This window comes from Harpia harpyja, chromosome 1, assembly GCF_026419915.1.
Source record: "Harpia harpyja isolate bHarHar1 chromosome 1, bHarHar1 primary haplotype, whole genome shotgun sequence".
NCBI classification, from domain to species: domain Eukaryota; kingdom Metazoa; phylum Chordata; class Aves; order Accipitriformes; family Accipitridae; genus Harpia; species Harpia harpyja.
This window is the reverse complement of record NC_068940.1, coordinates 27067335-27092982: the sequence shown is the minus strand read 5'-3', so window position 1 is coordinate 27092982 and position 25648 is coordinate 27067335. Positions and strand designations below refer to the sequence as shown.

At 43.5% G+C, this 25648-nt stretch overlaps 2 protein-coding genes across 3 annotated transcripts in view; one reads left to right on the top strand and one right to left on the bottom strand.

Moving 5' to 3' along the window:
- The window catches only part of SNRNP48 (small nuclear ribonucleoprotein U11/U12 subunit 48), a 51644-nt gene extending 47608 nt beyond the window's left edge, over window positions 1–4036 (bottom strand). Inside the window, exon 1 of one of the 2 annotated variants that reach the window (XM_052781800.1) lies at window positions 3924–4036. The gene's annotated coding sequence lies outside the window, so the exon portion shown is untranslated. The remainder of the gene's footprint in view (window positions 1–3923) is intronic. The other variant, XM_052781792.1, reaches the window with a different exon arrangement.
- Window positions 4037–4800: 764 nt separating this feature from the next.
- Window positions 4801–25648, top strand: part of ANKRD33B (ankyrin repeat domain 33B) — a 41761-nt gene continuing 20913 nt past the window's right edge. Inside the window, exon 1 of the mRNA XM_052781693.1 lies at window positions 4801–5551. Coding sequence (XP_052637653.1) covers window positions 5126–5551 — 426 coding nt within the window. The 5' untranslated portion in view covers window positions 4801–5125. The remainder of the gene's footprint in view (window positions 5552–25648) is intronic.

The following is a 25648-nucleotide window of genomic DNA, read 5'->3' as shown; positions in this document are numbered from 1 at the left end:
TATTACAGATACTTTAAACAACATTTAATCTGACTGAGCACCAGCTGGAAAATACCAGCAACTGAGAAAACACTAACATTTAGCAAGACGATTGCTAATATTTCTTATTCTCTGGCTCCACTCTCATCATTCAGCTCAAGCCTTTGGTTTCCAGGAAACATATTGCAACTTCCACCCGTAGCTCCTTAGCAGATGTTACTTCTCAGATCAAGCAGGATTTCACATCAAATCTTGGCCAGAGCTTAGGAAAATGGAGGCTCCAACTCTGCTCCTTCCAAAGGACTTTGTAAGTGGGGTGGTCTTAGCCAGTTCTGCTGACTCTGTTCGTTTGTAAGTGCTTCCCCCCGCCCCCCAAATCAGGTAAATACGAAACCAAATGCTGTCTGTCTTTGGCTCTTTCTAATTGACGGGAAACGTTTCCTCAGTGATCTCTTCAACTTAATTCTTAGTCTTTACCTGGAATGTCGTCTTCACGCGTACCTCACCAACAGTAAAGCACAAATACAGTACATCACCTGATGTCTTTTGGCTAGGTTAATTGCACTTTTATGCCTCACAGCAGCTAGTCTGTTTACAGCCCTGCTACAGCCCTAGCAAAGCATCCAAATCAAAAGTACATTATTTGGCATAATAAACAAGGGGTTGGATTTGTTAGTCTGCCAGCCCTGCCAAGAACTTGGCAACTCCAGAAACCAGTTTGCTTACATCTGTGCCTAAATATTGTATTGAGACTGACTTCAAGCAGCCAGTTTTTGAAGCTGCAACCAGTCTCTTTTGAGGACCAATGCCAGGTGTGGAGGCAGTAATGCTGAAAGTGCAAATTGCTATCAGTCTGTCCAGAAAAATCCAAAAGATGCTGTCAGTAAAAAGCAATACCCCATCCCTTTTAGCGCCTTGTTTCCCTCAGTGCCCATGTTTCCTCCACGGACCACCTGTTGGGACCCTTGGCATGGACCAGGTTAGTGTTGGGGTGATGTTGGCTTGGGTCACGCCACCAAACCCACTCCCCACATTGGCCTTTTGGGGGTTTCAGCTTCTCTCCCGTCAGTGAAGATGGGCAGATTGCTCGAGGGAGGTTTCCTTGTGCTCTGAATCATTCCTTTGGTAGCTCTGGTGGAAGTGCTGTGAAAGAGAGGTCCTAGCATCCACAGAGACATCTTCTATGTGTCTCAAAAAAAAAAAAAGAGCTTTCACAAGCTGTTCAACAGAGAAGGAAAGGAAGGGAGTGAGACGGCTCTTATGTTTAATAGTGTGGTGTTGCTACAACTGCTGGTGCTGCCAGGTGACGATATGCTGCTCCATCCTTTCATGTCCTCCCAGCATAAACCTACAAATCAATGGGCGAGGAGCCAAATGGCTGCAGAAAAACCTATCTATCTGAGGCACAAGCGAGAATTTATAAAACCCCCGAATCACTGAAACTGCTTAAGTTGCCGATTTGTGAGAATACACTGGGAAGGTACATAAACAGCCTTAATGCCTTACTGACAAACGCTACCTAAGCCTCAGAATCTTGTCTGGTAGGTTTTTACAGGCAGATAAACTAAGGAAGAGAGAAATACCCTCAGAATTTCAAAAGTGAGTGCATAGATGTCAGATGGGTAAGAATAAAATATAAACAGACTTCTTGTTGATCAGAAATTTCAGATACCTAAACAACATAAGCAACCAAAACTAAGTGGGGTTTTTTTATTTTATTTTATTAAGGAAACCAATGCTTTTGTTCTGACTAGATTTCATTTTTAAGAATACTGGCAATAGCTTTCAATGTGTTGTGAATTTTTTCCTCAGGTTAAATTATTGAATGTGAGAAGGACACCTAACACTCACTGAATCTTCATAGTAATTTTACTATTGCACATGAATCTCATTAAATCTCAGTCTCAGAACCGTTTATAAATGGAATGGCTTACAAACCTTAATGAGGCGAATTGGGGGCACCCGATGCTATAGTCATTCCAAAAATTGATTTCTTCAAGCAAAGCTTTGTCTGCGTAGGGACAGGTGGGATCTCCTCTGGATATTTTAATTTCCTGCCTTGTTAATTCCCAGCAATAAATTTTGATGAGATACTGATGATGATAATGACTAATAATTCTGGGCTATTTGCTTTAAGATGATAATGTTTATTTCTTTGCTTTTATTACAAAGTTTATAAATACCAGCATTTAACTTCAGTGATGTTAACTGGTATCTTTTCCAGATGAAAGGTTTGAGGCTGTCCTCTTACAAATGCCACAAAACCGGCTTTTTTTGATAATTTGAAAGCATTTGCAGACATATTCTATGGCCTTTCTTCGCATCGTTTTAATTTGATTTGCACACTGAAGCACAAATGACAAGAAACCCTGTTTGCCACATACAAACTGTGTCACTGAAAGAACCGAGAAACCAGGCATAATCTGTTTTAAATCCATAACCGTGCCCAAGCAGACTAGCCTTGGTGGGAGCCTCTATGCTGAACAGATAAATGGCTGCAGCACCACCTTAGGGAACCACGTCATGGTTTATGTCCAATTAGCTGCACCTTTCTGTGGTAGCTTATTGTCAAGCTGCACGGAGATCAAATAATTTGAACTACAGTCTCAATGGCAGTTGTAAAAGTGAAAAATTCAATGGGAAACACAGTATCTGCTCTGTACTAGCCTGACACCTTGCTTTGAAAGCTCAAGCAATATAGCACTATTCTTTCAGAGAAAGGATGAAAGTGTCAGGCTCAGGTGAAAGAAAACAGTTTCCAACTCTGAGGTCCCCACAGACTCACTGCAGCTGTGGGAGCAAACTGATTTCATTTCTCCCCCATTAATAAGCTGATAAGGTAAACACTGAACACAGGAAAAAACAGGATGAATTTTCATAATCAAAAATTTTTTTCCTATATGGAAATAACTGTTGTTTCCTTCTAATTAGAATTAGGGGTTTTCAGGGGTTTTTTGCTATTCAAAGTTACTCTGCCTGCATCTTTGTTCACATATCTAATAATTTTTTTTAAAAAACAATCCAGTAAATAAAGTAAATCTTTATTCTTGTCAAATTATTTTATAAAACAGAAGCAAAACAAGTACACCTGATGAATCGGTTCTTACAGGCGAGCTGAATCTTCATCCTCCCCCACCCCCCAATTTTTGCTCCCCTCTAGTTAGAATTATTTTTTTTTATTTTTCTGCTATTCAAAGTTACTACAAGCCAAAAGTCTTCCTGAGCTATTACAATGAGATCAGGCTGAGAACAACGCAAATGCTCCCTGCCAGCTGCAGGGTCTCAAGGAAAAATGAAGTTCTTCCAAAATACAAGTGCTACCCTAAGAAATAGCATCTGTTGAGCAGATCATTGGCCGCACTAACTGAGTAGGAAATAAAAAGTTAACTGAATGAGCCCTTAGGCTTTGTGAATGCAAATATTTAAGAAATTGATAGGCAATAAGAGTAAAAAGTTAATCCTTTGGAGCTCTCATGCTGCGATTAAAGCCAGCTCTGAAGCATTCGATTTGGGAACAGACACATACAGCAGTGTCGGTGTAAGGGCCTCTCTTTACAGAAGGCAAGAAGTGGAGACCGGCAGCATCAGCGTGAACGTGGCTGGTAATATACATCAGCTGTGATCTCAGAGGGCCTGGAGGTGAGAGAGTAGTTTAATCCCCTTTCTTCCCAGTTTAGCTTCTTTGCAGAAGCAGCCAATCAGGGAGCTATTTATTACTAATTCTGATTTCAGATATCCTTCTGCTGGGTGCTGGGCTAACCCCACCAGTTAGAGATCAGCAAGAAGCCACTGGGCTCTCTATCACCGGTGACGTCTGGTTCACAAGGCGTTTTCTCGAAGGACTGTAAGCACCTGCTCCTCGGGCCCCTTTACTCACAGTTACATTTTACTTTCCGTTCACACCTCCTTTTAACGTAAAAAGGGTCTATTGTACTCTGCCTTACCTCATGCAGAAATACCAGCTCGTTTCTCTCCCGTCAGACAGACAGGGACCTGGAGCCTGGACGTTCGCCTGCCGAAGCACATCATAGATGCGAGGTTCGCCCCAAAACGCTGTTGAAGAAACCAGAGAGCCTGTTTTGTTGGCCGAAGGGCTTTCCCCCACCGTTTCCCTGCCCGTGGACGGTGCTAATCCGTGGCGTTTGAAAGGGAAAAAGGTTTCAGAAGCGCCGTGACGGAGCGGGAGCTCAATTTACACGCGCATTATTCCTCTCAACCCCATCTCCAAAGGCCCCCATAAAAAGCACGTGTGCCTGACACCTCTGCAGCTGGCAAACTGCAGATTTAAACGACTGGCTTGCTCTAAGGCTCTCCCTCGAAGCACAGAAGTGCTGCACCATCACTTCCCTCAGTGTATTTGTCTTGAAAAGTGAATTCGAGCAATATTCGGGAAAACTTTCCCTGACACCGCTGCCGCCGCGGCTTTCGGGACCAGGCGACCCGCGACGGAGGAGGCCCGGCGGCCGCCTCTGCCCCCCCACACCCCCCCCGGGCCGCTCTCCCACCCGCGGCCGGCCTCGCCGTGGGCTATCTCCGGCCCGGCAGAGCTGCCGCCGCCGAGAGAGGCGAAGCCCGCCGCCTGAGGCGGGAAGGAGGCCCGGCGGCGCGGCGGGTCCCCGCCTGAGGAGCCTGCAGCTCCTCTCTGGAAGCGCAGGTGTTTTCCCGCCCGCCGCGCCTGAGGGGCGGCCGCCCGCCCGCCCGCCCCTGATGACAGCGCGCTAAGCCCGAGCCCCGATCTCCTCCAAAGAGATGCTGAGCGGATTACGGGGCAGGAGTTCGGCAACTCTCTCCTCTCCCCAGACCTGCCCTGCCCGCCTCTCCCCGCTTACCGCAGCCGTCGCTCTGCCGGTGGTCAACGACCCCCCCCACCACCGGCCCCCGGGGGAGAACCCCGGCGGCAGCATGCCCCGGCCCGGGGGCGGCCGGCCGCTGGGCTGCCGCAGGGCGACCCGCGGGAGGAGCCTGAGCCTTGCCTGAGGGCTGGAGGGGTCCCTTGCCCGCCGCCCCGGTTTGTTCGCGCGGGGAAGAAGCCGAGGCTCCCCGCGGCCGGCGGGCGAGGGAGGGAGGCCCGGCGGAGCCGCTAGCCGCGGTGCCGGGCAGCCCTCGGGGCGGAGGGGAGCTGCCGGCTCCCGGCCCCGGGGCCGACATGGTACTGCTGTCGGGGGACGGGGAGCAGCTGGCCGGGGAGCGGGTCTGCCCCGCGCCGGCGGCGGAGAAGGAGATGCCGGGCGCTGAGGCGGAGAGCGGCCCCGAGGAGGGGGCGGCGGGGACTGCCGCCGAGGGGCCGGAGGAGGAGGAGGAGGAAGAGGACTGCGAGGAGTACGAGGACTTCTCCGAGCTGCCCGACACCTGCAGCATCGCCTCGGACGACTCCTTCTACCCGCCGAGGGGGCTGGAGGACGACGAGGAGGAGGAGGAGGACCGCTGGTCCCTGGAGCGGGGGGAGCCCGACAGCCCCGAGGCGCTCAGCCTCTTCCGAGCCTGCTGCACCAACAACGCCGTCGTGCTCAAGGCGCTCATCCGCCAAGGCCCCGAGGAGGAGGAGGTGCGGGAGACCGACCGCAACCGCCGGGTGAGCATCCCGCGCCCTGCCGGCCCCCCCCCCCGCCCCCGGTCCGGTGTAAGGGAGGAGGGAGAGGCTGAAATTCCCGTTTTCCTGCCGTCAGGTTTGAGCTGGGTCTCGCTCTCCCGCAGGTTACTGGGGAGAGGGAGCGGGCGGCATCGCCGGGAGCGGCCGTTCTTCTGCGGGGCTCGGCCGTCCTCCTTGCTGGGCGGTCCGTCCCAGGCAGGACTGCGCGGTTCTCACCTTCAGAATTCGAACAGCTCGTCAAAGTTTGTGTTTCCCTTCTATTTTGGGTTTTTTTTTTTTTGTTTAGCACCCCCCCCCCCCCGAAATATAAGTTTTCTCCCGGTTCCTGGAACGCCAAGCAGGGCTCCTGTGCTAAAACCAGACTTTTTGGGGTTCTGCTGGTATTCGGTTTGTTGCTGGTGAACTCTTTGGGGGTTTTGTGTCAGTAGAAGGTTTGTGGCTCGGGTTTTGCCTGTTCCTTGGTTAATCGCAGGGACAGAAGTGTACTTCACTGAATCAGGTGACAACTTGGGAAAGATTTCCTGCTGAATGTGTAACTAACTGAGATGTTTTAGCAACAATATTGACGATTAACAAGGGCAACTCCTCTCACTACTATTACTACAACTTACATTAAAACTAAGAAACTTTTACTTGTAGTCTGCATGAACAGTCTCCAAAATATGTTCTGTGACTAGTCTGTGACAGGAGCTTTTGGAAAGAAAGTCTGAGTTATTTTAATTGGGCGAATGACGTGACATTCTGGCAACATAAGTGGTCTTTACATCACAAATAATGCAATAATTTGGGTTTGGTGCTGTTTGGAGAGGGGCTTTTCTTATGTCTTGGACATATGTACTTGTAGGATTTTTCCTACAAGTATCTTTACTTCCCCCCCTCAAAGGATTGTTTTTAATACAGGTTTTTAGTGATCTGATTCACTGTAAATTTCTGCAAAAGATACAAGTACAAAAAGTTGTATTAACACATCTGAGGGGGCAGCGACCTATGGCGTGGGGGTGGGAACAAGCAGCATAGGCTAGAAATGTTTTAAATCAACTTTTCTGCCCAGGACAACATACGATGTAGTTATCCTCTTAGTCGGTAACATGTGAGATCCGAACGTATGTTACAGGAGATTTTGAAGATCCTGCAGATACATCAATCCTATATATGAGGTCTAGGCCTGAGCTGGAGCCCAAACCCAGCCCTGACATTGCGTGGACACTCGCCCCTGCCGAGGTCCATCGATTCCCTGTGTCTCAAGCGTGCGAGGGTGGGGGAGGTTTGGCCCCACTGTACGTGTGGCATAAAAGACCAAGTCCCCCCATGGCTGCCCTTTCTGGAAGGGTGGCCCTCCCACCCAGCAGAAGGCACGCAACTGGCTGTGAAGCTGCCGGCATCCTCCGTCTCAGGGCTGGGGTCCTGGGGGACCGAGTCAAGGGGTACGAAGAAATTCAGCGTAGGCATCAGCCCTCATCCCCCAGCAGCTCCTTCTGCAGAGGTGTTCAGATCAGGGTGGTGAAAAGAGTGAATTTACCTGGTTGGACAGTCCTCCCTACACCATCCCACTTGCCCAAAAGCAAGTTACTACTCTTTATCTCTCCAGCTTCCCAGAAAAGAAACAAAATTGTAGCTTGAATCCAAACTGAAAGTTCCTCCTATTTGTTCATACTGTTAAAAAAAAAAAAATTCTCTGCTTAAGCAAATATTCCGTTTGACCTGAAATTAAACTTCGACATCAAATTCTGTTTTCTGCATTTTTTATGAAAACCAAGTAAAAGAAGTTCTGGGATTCAGCAACTTCTGGAAGCCTCATGAATGATGTGGGAGGCATGAGTTCAGTTTCTCTGTCTGCCTCCCTCACAGAAGTGCCCTAACCACAGTGGTACGGAACAGGACAATCTATCATTTCCAGACAGATGTGAATGGGATGGAGAAACCTTTCTGCTGGGAAACTGAAACTTTAGGTGTGACTGCAGTCCCGACATCCCCACAGGGGACATCAAGGCAAATTCACATTATTTTGCAAAGGAAAACCACCTTTTTCAGAGAACTTCACCTGGCAAAAGGGAAGTTTCGCTCAGGTCTTTTATCGTCCTTTCTGTGGAATTTTTGTAGCTCTTGAATTTGCCTGTCAAATAAAGTCATTGGACATTATCCATAAACAAAACTTAATTTTACTGCCAAAAAGTAACTGAACGAATTACGTATACCGCTTGTGCTAATGACATTTTTCAGTTGCTAAAACTTGTACTGTTGGCTTTCAGTATCTTCTTTCGCTGGGATAATGTTTTTTTGCAATGCTATCTTGCATGCATTTATTGGAAAGGTTTTTGGTTTTGTGGTTTTTTTAACACTGTAAACAAATAAGCTGAACTTTTGTTTCCTCTAAGTTTTTGTTTCTTTTCTGTGAGGCAGGAGAGGGAAGGAAGGATAACTTGCTTTTTGAGAAGCGGGATGGTGAAGGGAGGGCTGTCCAACTGAGTATATTAACTATTTTCACAATCCTGATCTGATAACCTCTGTTAAGTATGTACAGTATGGTTTCATTTTCACAATTTAAAAATTAGTTTTCTTTAAAATAGACGAAGCATGTAACAGGTTATGGTAGTAAGACAATACTGTATTTTGATTCTGAAAGTAATTAAACTCAACTCGCAAAACATAACATGAAGAAGAAACTTCCTAACGGTTAAATTCTTTAAATGAATTTGGGCACAAACAGCTGGAGTTTTACTATTGCTTTGTTTTCAGATTTTTACCTTGTCCCTAAAGTGTAAATGTATAAATTTGAGATTCAGAAGGAATTATTTCCAAAAATGCTAAGATCCATAGGTGACCTTACTTATTTTCCTCCATTATTTTTATCGAAATTCATCAGTTCTCTCTTTCGAGTCAACTTGCCAGGGCTGGGTAGTGGGTTTTTGTGGGGTTTCTGCAGAAGCGTATTTTTCCCATGGTCTGTTTGTGAGCTGTTGAACCTCCCCGCCAGGCACAGGTTTTCATTAAATTCACCTTCCTGCAGTAAGACAGACTCCACAACATCCGCTTTATTACTCACCACATGTAGCCTGAAGACCGCTACCTTCCCTGTCTCGTTTTCATTACCGTCGAGACAACAACAGTTTATATATCATTGTCTGTATAGGATCCCCAAAGGGTTGATCCCCGCGTCTTTGGTTGCACCGCTGTCTGCATATGGAGTCCCAAAAGGCTGGCTTGGTACTGCTCGTTTCCTCTCCTTGCCAAATCTAATACTGAAATATTTGGAAAAACAAGTATGACAGCATGTAATATACTAATTGTAGATCATGCAGGGCAGCGTCTCATTCATTAACGTTGATGGATTTACCTGCCTCACACTGGCAATGAAGAGGGATTTGCAAATATATATGAGAAAATAAAATCGTGGCTCCGGTAGAATCTCCTGATCTGGCTGAGACCAGAGTGTGATCCGGAAAACATCGCTGCTTTTCTCCACATGCTGAGAGGTCTGGTTTTGCCTCCTTACTAGCCACATTTCCAGAATTTCAGATATTTGCATCTCATAAGTTTTAACACCTCTTCATATTAGATCTTGCCTGGAGACCAGTATTATATATACTCAGAAAGACAGAGTTTCAAAATCTGGTGTTACCTAACCACAGAATGAAAGCAAATTTAGAAATTTGCCATGACAATAGAGGAGGCAATAAGGGATGGGAGGGAGAGAGAAGACGGCAAAGCACATTCTCATGCCAGATTGAAAATAATCACTTCAGCTCATCCATAGAGAGGTTTTGTGTTAACCATCCACGTGGTATAGTCTGTATTAGTAGGTATTCTGTAACTCTGTATTTTAGAGTTGATATATGTGCGAAAATACTCTATTGAGTCTTTTGCAGCTTTTCATTTTTTATGTCATTGTTCAATGATTCTTTCATCCAGTTCCATTGGTAGCTAGGAACCAATCTGCAGTTAAACAGTTTACTGTTGCAAGTATACCATTATATAGTGGAGATCGTACATTTGTGATCTTCGTTTTGCTGCTTTAAAAGGTGTGGAGACAAAATAACCTTTGTGGCTCAGCTTGTAAGCTCTTTCTTCTCCTTTCCGAAAATATTCCTAAGTCCATATATGAGCACAGTTAACTTTTCCCGTTAATGCTTTATACAGGATGCTGATGATCAGTACTGCTCTGCAGTAACTTTTCCTTTGAGGCAGGTAGTTCTGCAGCTCTGTCACCAAGCGGGCCTGGATTTGTTTGGTTTTTTCTCCTCTCCTTCTTCTGCTGAAGGAAGAAAACAGAGTTTGGAAGGCTATTATTGCTCTTCTTGATCTAAATTTCTTTTGATTTCCCCTCTTGTGATGCTTAGTAGAAAAAAACAAATGAAGAATTACCATGGGAGGGAGAACGATGCATCAAAATCTTGGAAGTTGCTGCTACTGAATAAACAAAAATAAAGTAGAGATGTCCTGGCTAGAAGCCTACTTGAAACGCTTGTGAGAACGTAGGGTTCTGTCAGCTGTGGAAGTAAGCCCAGAGAAGCAAGAACAGGAGGGAAGTTTCCCGGGGGGGGCAGTTCACACCGCAGGGTAGTGCATGAATTCGGAAGGTGGTTCCCCTGCTCTCCTTCTTTCCTCAGCAGGAGAGTTTTAGGGCTGGGCTCCTAAAATTGTGATGGGCTGAGAAGGACAGGGAGCCAGTGGTTCAGTTCCCACTTCCTGGGTGAGGGAACGCTGTGCTGGATAATGCTTTTCTAGAAAGCCACGTATCACAAAAAGCACCAGAGCTTGTGTAACACTCCATTAACCTGTTTTTATTATTTTTGTTATCTTCACAATGCTAACTTGTAAAAATAAAGAAGGAGGAGCGCAGCATTTTGTGATGAGGGATAAAGATCTCCCTGTCACATGTTGCTTTTCAGTTGTCATGGCACACAGCTTAAGTCATCCCATGTCAGAAGAAGGATTTGAAGAATGTCATCTGCTACAGTGCTGGGAACTTTTTTCATATTTTCATAGGCAGTTTCAGTTCCCTCATATTCTCTCAGACAAGGAATTCTCACGGAGGGATTGTATTGAAACTTAACATCGTGACACTAAAGCATGAAAGGGAATTTTTTAGGGTGGAAATAATTTTAAAAAGACCCTAACAGTAAAAGTAATCTAATTTAAATCCTTCCAAAAAGTACAGAAATACCAAAACCCACTAAAAAAAAGTCCCTGAAAATACGTATGTGTTTAAAAAGGAAGTGAGCGAGCAAGGCAAGGCAAGGAATAGTAGATGTCAAAATACAGAAGCTGCTCAAAACAAATTGGGAATCCTTCAAATACTGTAATTACAACTCGAGGGAAACCACCAGAAAGGAGTAGATAGAGCATGGAAAATATGAAGTCCGTTGGTTAAGAAGGAATTCAGTGAGTTAACCAGAGTGCGGACCAGATTGATACAGATAGGAGCTTGGAGGCGTTGTCAGAAGAGCGTGGGCAGGTTAGCTGTCTGCCTGCCCTTGTCTGTGTTCATCTGAAGTGTTAGGTGAGTAATGCCTTTGTAAATCTGGCACAAGAACATATCCTTTAAAATAGCTTAACTGAAGAAGAAGTATATGCACGGAACGTGATTGCTATGGAATAAAGAGAAAAATTAATAAGGACCATGGAGTGCTTAGACATAAAGAATTGAAATGCAGGTCTGTAGCAGACCCCTGGAAATGCGTGACCAGACCTGCTGCATCCTCTGTGCAGTTGGCAGGTAGTAAGGTATAATTTGTACTTAGGGTCAAAAGCGGCATTAGTTAACAGATGTAACTCTTACAGAAATTGATAGATACAGATTTGAAGACCTCATCCATATCAGAAAGTTGTACAAGTTTAATCCAGTTTCAAGTGACACAGCTTTTAGAGAAACCAAATGAAGAGCACTTTCCTTGAAGAATTTTGACAAATTGCTTAATGCAAAGTGTACGGAACAGAAGGGATGTTTTTAGCCTGACAGTAGCCCAGAAGTAAAGGTCATAGCAATCTTTTGTTCTAGTTTAAGCAGTGTTTCATGTTAGTATCTTAAATCAAGTGTTTGGACTTGCAGAGCTCTTCAGAGATGCAGCAATGACCCTGGTTACCCAGCTGAGCACAGGTTGGCTCCAGATATAATAAAATGTAGCTGCATTTAAAAATCTAATGATAGTCTAACAAAACTGGTTGTCTGGTCCATCTGTCATCAATATTTATGACAGATCTGTAATGGTGTCTTTAACAGAACGTGTCTGTAACACAGGTAAGAAACGTGACCTCAGGATGCCTTACTGCATTCTTCCAGGAGAATCGCTGAGGTTTATTTCACAGTGCACAATGTGACATGCTAATTCCTTCATCCCATTACGAAATGCAAATTTATATTCTTGTGGAGGAATTACTCAAGAAGGAATATTGGCACTAATATTCTCCCTTAAAGGTTCCTAAGATCCTTTCCCTGAAATTTTATTGAGGCAGAAATTCAAGATTTACCTAAATTTGGGATTCTTGTAGTTTGGTATTTTAAAAAGGTTATTTGGAAGTAATGTGCAGGCATTGTAGATATGTAGGCAACTTCAGACAAAAGTTTTGCAATTTTTGATGCTGAAGCTGCAAAAAAGAGTAGGTCTAAAAGAACTTAAGAGGGAGAAAGGAGCTTCAGAAAAGTCCATGAAGAGCAATCGTCTTTAGAAAAGTCAGGTTTAAATCCTGCAATAAAGGCGATAGAAGAAGAAAGTGACATTGCTCTCCTTATTGCTTATGGTGGGACTGAAGTCTCCCATGCAGAAGACTTGGGTTTTTAACTGCAGCCAGATTCAGGATAAGAAAACTCTAGAAACACCCTGGGACATGAAAAAGAACGTTATTTTTCCTTTTTTTTTTCTGTAAATACCAGTAAGTCATTGCCTGGTACCTCGTCTATCAAGGCTTTAGGTCTCGAGGCAGGTTCTCTGAGGAAGAAAGAATAAATGGTCCCATCTCAGGCACTGGGCTCAGAGCTGTCTGCTAAGAAGCACGGCAGGAGTGATGGATTCAGGTGCCAGCTGCAAGGGGCAGCAGATCCCCAGTGCTACATGTTTCAGCATCATTAGGATCTTAACTTTTGAGTTCCCTTCATGTCCTTTGGTCCCGCTGGTGGTGGAAGAGGTGGTGGGGGCTGTGGCTCCTGGAGGACCAGAGTCAGCGCTCGCTGCCAGGTGGAAAGGCAGGGATGGGGATGCTCAGCCCCTCGTTGGGTAGTGCCCTTTTCGGAGAAGCGGGACTTGCTTGGTTTTCACTCAGTCAGGCTTGTCACTGGGTTTCAGGGGATGTTTCAAAAAGGCTTTTGAGATAGGTTCACTTTGGCATATGCCACAGGAACCACTCGTCGTCTTATTAATTTTAGTCACATGGTCTTCTGTGTGTGCTTGGGAATAATGTAAACTACGAAAATAAATACTAACAAAAGTTGAACAAGGAGAAGTAATCAAAGTATCTATTTGGTTCTACCCAGAAATTTCAGCAGGTACTATTGCATTCAGAATCTGTTCTACTACTCAAGAAGATACAGACTGAAAGATAAAAAGCCCCAAAGCCCTGTTATACATTTTGGTAATGATTACCGTGTAATGGAGACCCAAAAAAATCAGGTGATTTATCGTAACACTATTATGTGTTGGGAGTACTTCATCTTCACAGAGGAGAACGATGGTGAGACTGAGTAGTAACTCTTGTTTGACTTTACAGGTGTTGGTTGCTTCATGCCAGATGAGCCTAATGTGCATCAGGTTTCTTTTAAATTACATTTCATTAAAACGCGTTTTTCTTCTCCTAAAGAAAAGTGATACGTGATCACTAAGTAAGACTCACTGTTAATTTTGAAATAAAGTTTGATTTGGAAAGCATCAGCAGCCTTTTACTTGCAGAAGATCCCACTAGATGAGCACGGGCTGTGAGGAAACCACCTCTGGCAGGAGAGCACGTCCACCCTACTCGGAGTTATCCTCTCAGGAGTGGACCAACAGTGTCCACACGGCTGGCACATGGCCCGGGTTTTCTGTGAGTCCCAAGTGGTTCTCCTAATTTGCCTTTTTTTTAGGCTTTTCAATTTAAAGTGCCCAAACTAGCATCATTTGAAAGGACAGGTGATATTTCCTGCTGTGTTATAGTTCTGGAAATCATTAACTGCGCCAATACTAACATCGGTATAATACTTATTGGCAAATGCTGTGTGCTTATTTCAGATACGATGAGATAGCTTTCAGGTAGGATGACATAGCTAACATGATGCTCCAGTTTTTCCCAAATTAGTGGTTCTGTCATTAATTTCGGTACCTTTTCCAATTCTCATACTCTGTTTATACAAGTCCTTCCGTTCTGGGTAGTTCTTTAGCAATTGACATAAAAAGTATATTGCCTGCTAAGGATTTTGCTGCATATTCTTCCTATATTGCCTGTCGTTGCTCTGTGGAATTAGGTTTAACTTTTGTGACTGATGTATCGTTGAACAAAGGCCACTTACTAAAAACTGCTAGTAGATTTTTTAAATAGAAAAGAAAATCTCTAGAGGATGTGGAAGCAATGTAGAACTCCCACGGGCTTTATTGGAGACAGGAGTTCACCTTCAATGTTTTCATAAATAAAGTTACTCTCAGAAGGTTACCCTTTTAAATTATCTAAAATGTTATGCCACATAGGTTTGAATTTACCTATTTCTAAGGGTTCTTTCATTAAAAACAAAAATGAAAACCCTTGAACCTGGGCTAAATATAATCCTGTAGCATACCTAGTGTGTCACAATAAGAAATAATTAAGTACCGAAGGAAGAGGATGGTTGTCACAGAGTCTGTAGTGGCACATCTGGCAGCGAATTAGCAATTCAAATTGTATCCACTGTGGGAAAAACCCACAATGTGGAAATAGTTCCCGTTTTTCAATTCTATTATTTTCTATTATGTCTGTTAAATTCCACAGGGAGCAATTTGAAAGCAAGCTGATGCAAAACGGGAATGACTCACGGTCAGGCTTTTGTTGCTTCACACATTTCAGATGTATAACATTTTGAAGCCTGATCCTGCAATACCCTCTCACATATGTGGGGTTTGGCGTTTTTTTTTTTTGTCTTTTGCCTCTTAGTACCTGAGGCCCAATCTTTGGGACAGCCTGTGTGTAGACAGACTGGCTGTTGATGACGAGAGATGCTGCCAGCCGCAGCTCAGAATTGGGCTCATGGGGAAGTTTTGTCTCTCACGTAAGCCATTGTTACTAGTTTTCTGAAGTGGAAAACTGGCAGATAACTGAACATATTGAACGCGTTCATAAAAGCAGCCTTTCAGGGGCATTTGGCTTTTTTTTTTTTTTTTTAGAAAACCTAGGTATCTTGCTGTTTGTAGCTCATAGGAAAAAAGGCTCAGCAGACCTGTTTACCATTTGATTGGGATATAGGGGAAGGCTAGCCATGTGTTCATAAAAGCGTCTTTAGGTGTGGGTGAGAGGAAAGGGAAGGCTGTCTTTGGAAGGAGGTAGGGTACTTCTGCGTATCTTGAAGTATTACATGGGTTTGAAAGGTTTCAAGAGAAGGCAGAGTCAAAGCTCAAGTCCATAAAGGAGTTCATCTGAAATATTTTTCTCTCTACAAAGAAAGACTTTCTATAAAGAGCATGAAACAGCAATAGCTTCTTAGACAAAGAGTATAGTATAATAAGTATTGGTTGGTTTAGGAAAATGAAATACCACAGATATTAATGAAACCATAGTGTCTAGACTTACAAAGCCCCTCCGAGCTCCTAGAAAGTGCGAGCACAATAGAATAGTTTTCTGGTTGCACTGAGACAAGCAGTGCTGCGTAGTAAATGCCGAGATGTACGGACCGACGGCAGCCAAAGGAAACCTTTGGCTGGGAAGCAAGATTTTTTTTCTGATACCCATATCAGAGATGATGCTCTGCGGCACGGCTTCAGCAGAACCCCCTGCACCGAAATTCCAGCCTGGAACGAAACCCACAGTCGTTCCCGGAGGGCAGCTCGGTCAGTGGTTTGATGGTGAGGTGGCGGTGAAACTGCTTGCCGTTTCATGGGTGACGGGGGAGAAAGCGCTTAATTTCAAGGACCCTGGGAATGGAGCAAAAACGTCTACCTCACACCGCAGGGGCAGAAAACCAGGGCAATGCCCCGAGCAGAGACCGTCCCGCAGGCTGCAAGCGGTGGCTGTGCAGAAAGGCTCGGGCGGCTCCGGGGTCCCCCATTAACCCCCCGCCAGCACCAGCCGGGGGTCCTGCCGTCGTTTATGCAAGGTGGGACTGAATCTTCCTTGCCAGCTATTGAAAGGAGGCTGTCGTTGGTTGTGCTTTGTTTTGTTTTTTCTGCTCTGCTGCTGTACAGTCCGTGGGTGTTTCCCAGCCTGGAAAGTTCTTCCTCCAGTGAGGATGCAACAGGGATGGCCACGAGTGAAGACATCCATGAGCAGAACTGCCTGTGGAACCCGAACTGAGTATAGGTACATGATAATCTTGTTAGCACCTTACCTGAATTAAAATAGCATGTAATGCAGTTTATTGAAGTCAGGTGTCTTGGTACATTTACAGTGCTTACCTCCATACAAGTTCCCATGAAGTGTATTGGATCCATTACATACATGTGGAAAACTCCCTGCAAAAGCAAGATAACTAAATGTGACAGGTGAGAGCTGCCTCACCAAATTCCACCTGTTGCAATAAACGCAGTTGCCTGAAGACTTTGAAAAAGTTGCTTTTGAATGTTAAAAATATAATCAGATACTGCAGTCCTTTCCCACCATCCGTTACCTCCCAATCACCCTGTTAGTGATACGCATGAATCAAACATTGAAATATTTAATACTCAGACGAGACATTTTAGAAGCAGTAAGCAGTATCAGCATCCCGGAACAAAAAGAAAGAAAAAAAGAAAGAGACGTGGTGAATAAATGTCAGGCCTTCTCTGAAAATTTATCACCCAAATTATTTTCCTCTAAGGTGCAAGGTTGTGAGATGTCTTTCACTTACTATTGTAATTTTTTCTTTCTGTGGGCATATTTAGCTCGACCTACTTTATGTTTATTACAGTCGGCGCAGTTGATTTATGGGCAGAGGCTCAGATGGGTGTGGGTAGAGCTGAGGTATTTTGGTGTACATCTATGGGATTGTTACTGTGCATTTCACAGATGACAAACGTGCAGCAAACTGGTCATCCTCTGAAGATCTGAGTTCAAGTAAGAAGGAAAAAAAAAACACCTGAAAGATTCTAGTAAGGCGATGCTGTTCCCCAGTGCTTCTCATATCTCAGGTCTAGCACCCTCTTTCCTGCTGTCATTAAAGCAGTGAAATCGCCTAGCTACCAGGTGTCAGCAAAAAATACTATGATCTTTCTTTCTTTGGGGTCTCCTTTGGCATCGGAGGAGCAACCTCACGGCGGGCTGCGTCGGCGCGGGACCCGGGGCACAGAGCCCCCGACCCGCGGGCGCCTGCTCGCCTCGCCGCGTCCCGCTCGGGTCCCAGGCACCGCGTCTGCCGGGGCAGAGGGTCGGGGGCTATGCCTGCTCGCGGGGCCGCGTTCACGGGGGTTATCACCTGAAAAGTACAGATCACAGTTCTGTAATTAATATCCTTTGTAAGCCAGTCTACCGTCATTCATCTGCCAACCTGCAGAGCTTGAAAATTTAGGTCAAATATATCCATGGAATAAAACTCGTGGTTTGAGAATTTAAAAATGAGAAGAATAGATTCATTGTTTTGAGAATTTAAAAAAACCCAGTAATCAGTACTAGTGTTTTTGTAATGCAAAATTGTAATTGTAATTGCAGTTGGTGAGTTTAATGTGTATATCGGCCCTTCCCTGTTTACTCCCTGCCATCCACAAATCACATTCCTCTGGGGAGGAGGTTTTTAAAATAGCGCTTAGGTACCCAGTTCAGACTTGTCTAAAAATACCATATTTTCCACTTCCTCATGTAATAAATAGTACAGTGTTTGCATCAGTTCTGATTTATCACTAAATTGTTAGTGTGTGTCTTAAAGGAAATAAGAATTAGAGCAAAGCCTATACAATTTGGCAGCTTATCAGTCACAGGGGAAAGGGCAAGTGAGGATTGTTCATGTGATACAAGAACTAACAAAAACTTTCAAATGTTATCATTACTTTCACAGACTCAATTCTCTTCTTCCCACAGCTGTCTCCTGTTGTTTCCTTTCAGATTTTAAGGTCTTCAGGTAGTGTATATGGAAAGAATCTACCTCATTATTGGCGCTACTGCAATCAATAATATCATTCCAAAATACATGATTTTGAAGTCTACCTGTATTGGCTGAATCATTTTAAGATCATTGCTACAAAGCGATATCTATTAGTATAATCATGTTATTTACAACAGTTCTACTGTGCAAATATCCAGTATGAGATTTATAAACATTAAGGAGAAGAAGGTGATTTTTGGCTGTAGGATTTTGATACTAATGTTAGTTAGTATCATCAGTTAATTGCAACAAGCCTTTATTTTGGATATTTGCTATTGTTTGTTTCTTTCCAGAGGTGGATTGAAGGAGTCGGACTCTGAAGGTAACAGGAAACATCCTGCCCATAATTTTTAGGTAGAAATCCAAAGACCAGACCTTCTGCTCTTAAAAATATTCCGTATCGGCAAGTAGCATTCTCTCATTTTGTGGCAGAGAAATAGAAAAACAACTCCAAACATGTAGCAAAACATTTGAAAATTATCTGTTTTGGGGGAAAACATGTTACTGCTTCCAGGTGCCTGAAAACTGAGGGAGAAAAATGTAAGTTTTACCATTCTTCCACTGCTGCTCTGTGATCTTTTTAGCTAATAGAGAGAGAGAGTTCTTAGAAAATCTGGGATAAGGAACTGCAACAGTTGGTCAGTAATTGTAAACCTTCTAAATATGTTAGCTTCCACTCCTCATGGAAAAGAAAAGAAGAAAAAAACCCCAGTATCTTCTGAGATCATGAGAAAGATGCTTTGCCTGATGAACTGTTAAGTGGCAGGTGATCATACTTGTTCATGTTTTTTGGATTTAATTTCACTTCTGTAAAATTTTGCCTTTCTCATCGGTGCGAGTGAAGGAAGATCTTAACAAAGCTTCGTGTTGTTTTTACTACACTGCAGCTTTTCTGCACAGACCTTAGTCACCTTAATTCCTATTGAATTAAAAATAAAAGCCAGTGGAAACTGTCAGCTTCACAGCCTATCTCCAGATCAAGGCATTTTGAAAGAGTGATGAATATTTTAGTAGAAGTGATGGGGAAACCAGAAATTACTTAGAAAATCGATTATATATTCTCTGAAAAGATTTTAAATCTCTCTAAGCTTGCTGGAGTTTTTGTCCTTAAGCAAATATTTAGGCCAGCGATATCTGATGCAGGAAGACACGTACTGATTGAGGTTTCTCATGCCACAAATAATTTGAGACGAATGAATGAAGATGTATGGAAAGTAAAATGCTATTAAATCAGTAATTTTCCAATCTAGGTGTAAAAGCTATTCTTGCATATGAACTTAAAAAAGAGAAGGAAATCATAAGTTGTCAGTCTTCCAACAGAGGCAAGACCTTGATTTTTCCTCCCTGTGCTTTCTAATTTCCAGGTGAGTAGGATAAGCTAGCACACACTTTTTTTAAGAGGGGGGGGGAACCCCTGACTCCAAAATAGAAAAGATCATAACCTGAAAGAGTCTTTGAAACCATTAAGGTATACATCTCCTTCATTTTACTGCTCCTGTATGAGTCATTGCCTTTGTGTACCAATGCAATTTCATCTGACCTGTATGTCTTTCCTGAGACATAGGAGGGGTTTTTGGCTCTCATTTGGTAGAGTTGGGCACAGTCTGGTGGGCTTTTGTAGCAAGTGGAAAGTTCTCAGTGAAATAAAGGGCTCAGAGAAGAACAGTTTCTGGATTGTTTGACTGAAACTGTTCTATAAAGTGGATATATTGTATTAATGAATTAGCAGTTTTTTACAACGGCTGGTCATCTCTAGTAATTCAAGACATTTGAATATAAATGTGAAATTGCTCCTCCCTCTTTTTTCCAGATATTTAGTTCTATCTTCTTTACTTCAAATTAACAGTATATTAATGTTCAATCCCTCCTTATGTTTCTTTATTATTTAGATGAATGGGGTGTATTCATTAGAAGATGAGATTCTTAGATCCAAAGACAGAGGCAGAAGATGCCTTCCTGCCTTTATTGTATGGAGCTAGACACTCAGCTTAGATAAACAGGGTAGTCACAGGCTCCGTAGGAGAGGAAAGACTACACCGATGGCAGGTAGAGCCTCACTTAGCTCTTGCCACCAGGTAATGACATACAGTACGAGCATGTGCTGCATTTGCTTATGAAACTTAAATTGCAGTACTGTAGTTGACTTGAGACAGATAAGATGGTAATGCTACTGTCTCTCACTTGGACATTCTAAGTATGATTTTCACCTTTGCCAAACTGCCTGCTCATACACTGATACCTGTTACAGCTGCAGTGGATGATGAGTCTGTATTTAGCCAGTAGAGATAACAAAAGAGAGAAATTTAAAATGGGAATGCACACTCTAAAAAAAAGCTGCTTTAGAACCACAGTCTTTGGGATTTTTAAAAAGTTCAATCTACAAAAAACAGTGAGCTACCAGAGGAAAAAAGGTCCCTCTGAACAGATTGATTCCATGTCACAGTGTGTGTTTTCTCAAACAAAAAACCAGGCCGAGCCTCTTGCAGATTAACATTGTTGTGGACGAGCCCATTCCCTAAATACAGCACTAAATTAATGTGAGGCTACTCAATAGGACTTGCAAGCCAGCAGCAGCAGTGTTCTTGATTTAGCCAAGTGCTAGTCTTTGATCTCTCAGAAATATAATTCTGCCTTTTGTTAAAACACATGCACTTTTCACAGGGTGATGCTAAACCTTCGGGAAGGAACCATTCTTTAATGGGAAGTCAGAGGCATGCTGGATGTTCTGTCCAGTGGCTGTAGGCAGCCTATCAGTTACTTTATTCCTAAAATAGACAGAGCCATAGTTTGATGGGTTTTATAGTAGGAGTTAGTTCTTGCTCTCTAACCAGCCATGAACATTACAGTCATCAGTGTAGGTCACAGGAGCGCAGCCCTCTTTGCCCTTGACCAAAGTATATTTACATAAAAACCGGAAAAGTCCTACTAAAACATAATCCACATGTTCTGCTGTAATTTAAAATGTGATCATAGTCATCTGTGTTTCTAACAGTTATAAAAGATGAAAAACTTGGGCATAAAATTTATACTCTTTAGTATTAGCAATGCTAGCTCAATACGCATTACTTGAAAATTACATACTTTGTTTGAAGGTAGTGTTTTTACCCAGAACTGAAAATCTCCAGTGTTCAGGGGCTGTGAATTTATCAAGGCTGTGTTTAAAAAATTACAGTTATTAGTGCTTCTTCTCTCTTTCTTTGTGGAGACCCACTTTTCAGTGCAATCTGTGGAGCACCAGTAATAAGCAGCCCATAGGTAGGAGTGAAAGACTTCTTACAAAGTCATGAACTGTGGCACTTTCCTCCAAGTTTCACAAGCCTGAATCCAAGGTGTAATACAAAAACCCAGGTTTTGGCCTCCAGCATGGTCTTCTGTGATATTCCACAGTAGCTGCATTGCATGGAGCTGGGGGATTACAGGATTGCAACCCTTTAGGATCACGAGAGTTGACACTAATCCCTACATAGCAAAATCCACTCCAGGTCTCTGAGTGAAAAACAGACACCTCCCATCGATTCACCACAGATGCACCTATTGCTCAAAAAGTTTCTTTTCTAGGGAAAAGCAGGAGACCTGTTTCATATTTATGCACAAAGAAATCTTTTGCCTTGTTAGAGCTGGGGAAAAAACAGGAAGGGGCATAACTGAGGTGGAAACCAGTCCAGGTAAAACCAGATGCATATCCTAGATAAAGGAAGCTCTTCCCTTGTGGAAAGCCTAATGATAAGGGCTTTCAAGAACCTTTTTGCTCTTACAGCTTCTGTAGCTCAAAGGGGGAGGAAATAGGCTGGTACTTTTGTGTGTGGTATTATGCAGCGTTGTGTGTAGCGTGCAGGCAGTCCCCCATCTCTGGTGTCCCAAGAAGGGTAAGTGGTTGCTCTTCTTGGTGACCATAGGGCCTCTGCAAGGAAGAGCTTTGACCCTGATGGGGTTTTTTGTTCATCAAGTTGATTTCCTTTTGAGGAAAGAGACCTTTTTTTTTTTTTTTTTCCAGTGGCAGATGAGCCACTGATGGACAGACCTCTTCCTGGGCTCACTCTTTACAAGGTTTGGGTCTGGTACGATTCCCCAACAGAGATGCTCAGAGAAACACAAGCAAAATGAATGTACAGAAGTTGGAGGAAAGGAACTGAAAAGGTTCCTAAAGGTACCTAAAGGTCTTGCGTGGTGAGAGTGCGCTGGTTCCAAGTCACATCAGGTTTGGGTTATGCTGTTATATGATCCATCTTTGACTATCATTTTGTTTAGCTCTTCGGGGTTTTCCCTTCTGAAAAGAAAACCAACCCCAAAATGCTTCAATGATATAATTGATAGGAAGACTATTACTGTAACATCGGATTTTGAAATGATCTGGGAATTGAGGGATTGTCCAAAATGTTTTCCATATAATTATTTCCACAAAAGGTACAGTTTGAGCCTTGTTACAAACTCTTTCTTTCAGTGGTTCTCAAACCCATTGCAGCTTTGTATAGCAATTGGCTGGAGGAGCAGGAGCTCCCAGCCTCATATTTTCACAGGAGGAAGCAGTCAGCGCTTCGCTGTTTTAAATCTATTGCTAGCTGGAAACACCTGTTCCAAGCAAAGCGTAATAATATGCTGTTCACTTAAGGCTCCGGAAATACCTTATCCTTGTTCACAGGATGGTTTACAACCCTTGGAAGCCTTGCTGAACATTGCATAGCAAGCCAGTGAAAGACAATGAAATGAAATTAAAATGAGCTCACCGTTTGCTGGGGCAGGATCCTGATGTTGGTGGGAGTCTGTCATGTTGCCTCCCCCAGCCCTCCTAAGTGCAGACATGGGATTTGTGGTAGAAATGCCTTCAGGGTTTACATCAGGCTCCCCCCTTAAAGTTCAGTACGTCATTTACATTGTTTTCTGAAGTCAGCCCTCTCACTTCTTTCTTATAAATATCTCTTCCCTTACTTTTAAGCCAGAGTGACCTGCATCTAGCACAGATATCAAAAAACAGGCATAGCAAAGAGGGATCTATAAACTTGGCTGCCATATATCATGTGTTATTACTGTCAACACTATCAAAACTTAGCACTAACATTTGACAGTATTAACACTGATTAGTATGTGCTATACAAACAGGAAAGCTAGGATTAGTAAGGCTGCATTATTTGTCAGGGATCATCACTATTTAGTAGTTGTACCTAACATGACAGTCTAATAAACTGAAAATGTGAAACTTAACCTGATAAAAATTGTGTTATTTCCCCTACCACCTTCCCACAGTATTTTCTGTCCTTTACAGCCAGGCATCCCATAAACAGAACACAAAACCCTTTTCTGAAAATGGAATCCTGGGCTGATTTGCCATGTTACTGAATCCTGAGACAACTTCCATTTAACATATGGATAATGATGATAAGTTCAACTAGGTGACCTGTCAGTTCATTTTATGTGTTATTTTTATTAAACGATATTTCCTTAAAGTTTCCTTACATATTCCTGTACTAAAGTTATACCTCATTCACTTCTGTTGTGACCAGATCTCACATACATTGCAAAGCTTAATTTTGGACTGATTGGACTACATCAAGTGTCACTTCTGTTTTCAGTTGTAGGGAAACGATCCCAGTTTCCTCTCTTTCCCTATAAACTTCTTTATTCTGTATATTGCTTTGTTGCACAACAGTCTGCTGTCACTAACAAAGGCAATTCTACCTGATGAAACTTCAGATGGGTGCATTCCTACTAAAGTCTTACCAGCTGTCACTGCAAAATGATACATTATTTTAACAAAATTGATCTTGAGCATGAATGTGTACACCTGCTAACATCCTGAGCACATATTTTTAAAAATATATACCTATATTTCAATGGAATTGCATTAAATTTCCTAACTCAAGCGCCTCAACGTTAAAATATGCCTGTTAGTTGTAGCTGCTACTAGCTCTTGTTCACATGTTCAGGTCTTCAATTCTTTGTTTCAAGCTGAGGTTCAGAGAGGAAAGAACAATAAAAGATTTTTCATGTGACAAGTCCAGTTGCTGCTGTTTTTAGAAGTATCACCTAGCGTCATCTTAACTCATAGCAAAACAGCTGGCAGTGCAGCCCAGGCCTCCTGCAACTCAGTCGACGCAGTGTCCCTCCGCTCATGTTTTTTTGCAGGGCTGTTTCCACTGCTAGATGTAATTAATCCTGAGTGCCCTCTGCTTCTGGCCGCCTCCTGCAGCGAAAAGGGCGGCCGCGAGGACGCGATACAGCGAGGAACGGAGTGGCCCTTTTCTCTGGTGGGTGGTTGGGAGAGGAGATGCCAGCGACCCTTGGCTGTGGGTCAGGCTATACAGTCAAAAAAGGTCTCTTGTACTTCGGCAGCCCTCCAGCCCTTTGGACATGGTGTGATTTGGGGGGAGGCACGTGTGGGGGATGCTGCGGGTGAGAGAGGAGCTGCCTTCTGCGGCCCCTGGAGCATCCCTGGGGGAACAAGGTGTGATGAAGGGCTCCTGAGCCCTTCTGGCTCTTCGGTCATCCCCTACCCCCAGCTTTGGTTGAGGGACCCCATCTCTCAGTATTGCCATATGATAAAAAAATCTGTTTCCTATATATCCCACCCACTGGAATGTCTCTGGTTACATGGCACGTGTTTATTTGCCTTGTGTGTCCCTTCTGGCCCCTGGCAGTAGCTCCCCGAGGTTTCTGCCAGCTGCTTACATCACTAGTGACGCTGAAACCGATTCAGACAACGTACTTGTTAGTAAACAAGGAAAGTCACACTAATGTTATTAACTTTTCTTGTTGGCTGATTTATTACACAAGTGGCCCTGGTTTTCTTTGTTGTGTAACGCGAGCTTTTGCAGGCAGAATAAAATGAACTTCCCTGGGACTATCTTTAGAGGTGATCACGGAGATTTGGATTAGAATAGATTAAGTAAGGACTTCTGCAGAGATGATACATATACTAAGGTATACGTTTACTTAAAAGACATGTGGCCTCACTGGTACAAGAGGCGTTTCCAAAATAAGAAAAGTCGAACATATCCCACAAAATATGGGGGGGAGAAGACGGGGGGTTGTCACCTGCGTGCCCACGGACTGGCCCGTGTTTTTAGCTAGCAGAGTGCAATTCCCGCTGCGAAACGAACCTGTGAGCACTCATAACGCTGTGAAGCAAAGGTGGCAATTTTGTGCCTTCAGTATTGAGGCCCTGGAAGGGGCAGTGCTGTTTAAGCTTGCTTTTGGATGCAGGATGGTGCTTCAGGCTACTGTGCTCCTCTGCAGAGGAGGCAAAGAGGTTTTTTGCACGCCGCTGCTCCGTCCCTGCTCGAATACTCTCTTGTCCTTGTCTGATCGCTTCCCCTGGCAAAATCAGCATCTCCCCCTTGCTCCCCTCCCAGGCACGCAGGCTTTTGTCCAAGCAATAGTCGGACAAAATTAATCTAAATTCCCAGCTCTTTTTTTGTCGCTTTCCCAATATAAATTTGTATGTGACTAAGGTGTTGCAGCCCTTTCTCTAAAAGGTCAGCCTAAATTATTTTGTGCAGATAACATTAAAGCTTATGTGCTTGATGGATTTCTGTAGCACATAAACACCACTTTTCATGGGACTGATGACCTGAATAATTACCTCATTTCAGTCGCCGTTGATCTAATCAGCTAAACCAATTATAATATAAGCTCAAGCCATTTATGAAAGTTTCTCAGATTGCTTTATGCAGACTGGAAGGTTTTGTGCATTATACACAAACTAGCATATAGCAGACAGTGATGCTCAGCGCTAAATGTTGCTCTTTTTTAGTACAGTGTATATTTAGAATCCCGTTAACCCAAGTTTCACAGAGTTGCAGAGTTTTTAGTGGAGATCAGAATTTCCCTCAAATAATTTTGGGAAATTTATTTTGAAATACTTGACATGTTGTGGGGTTTTT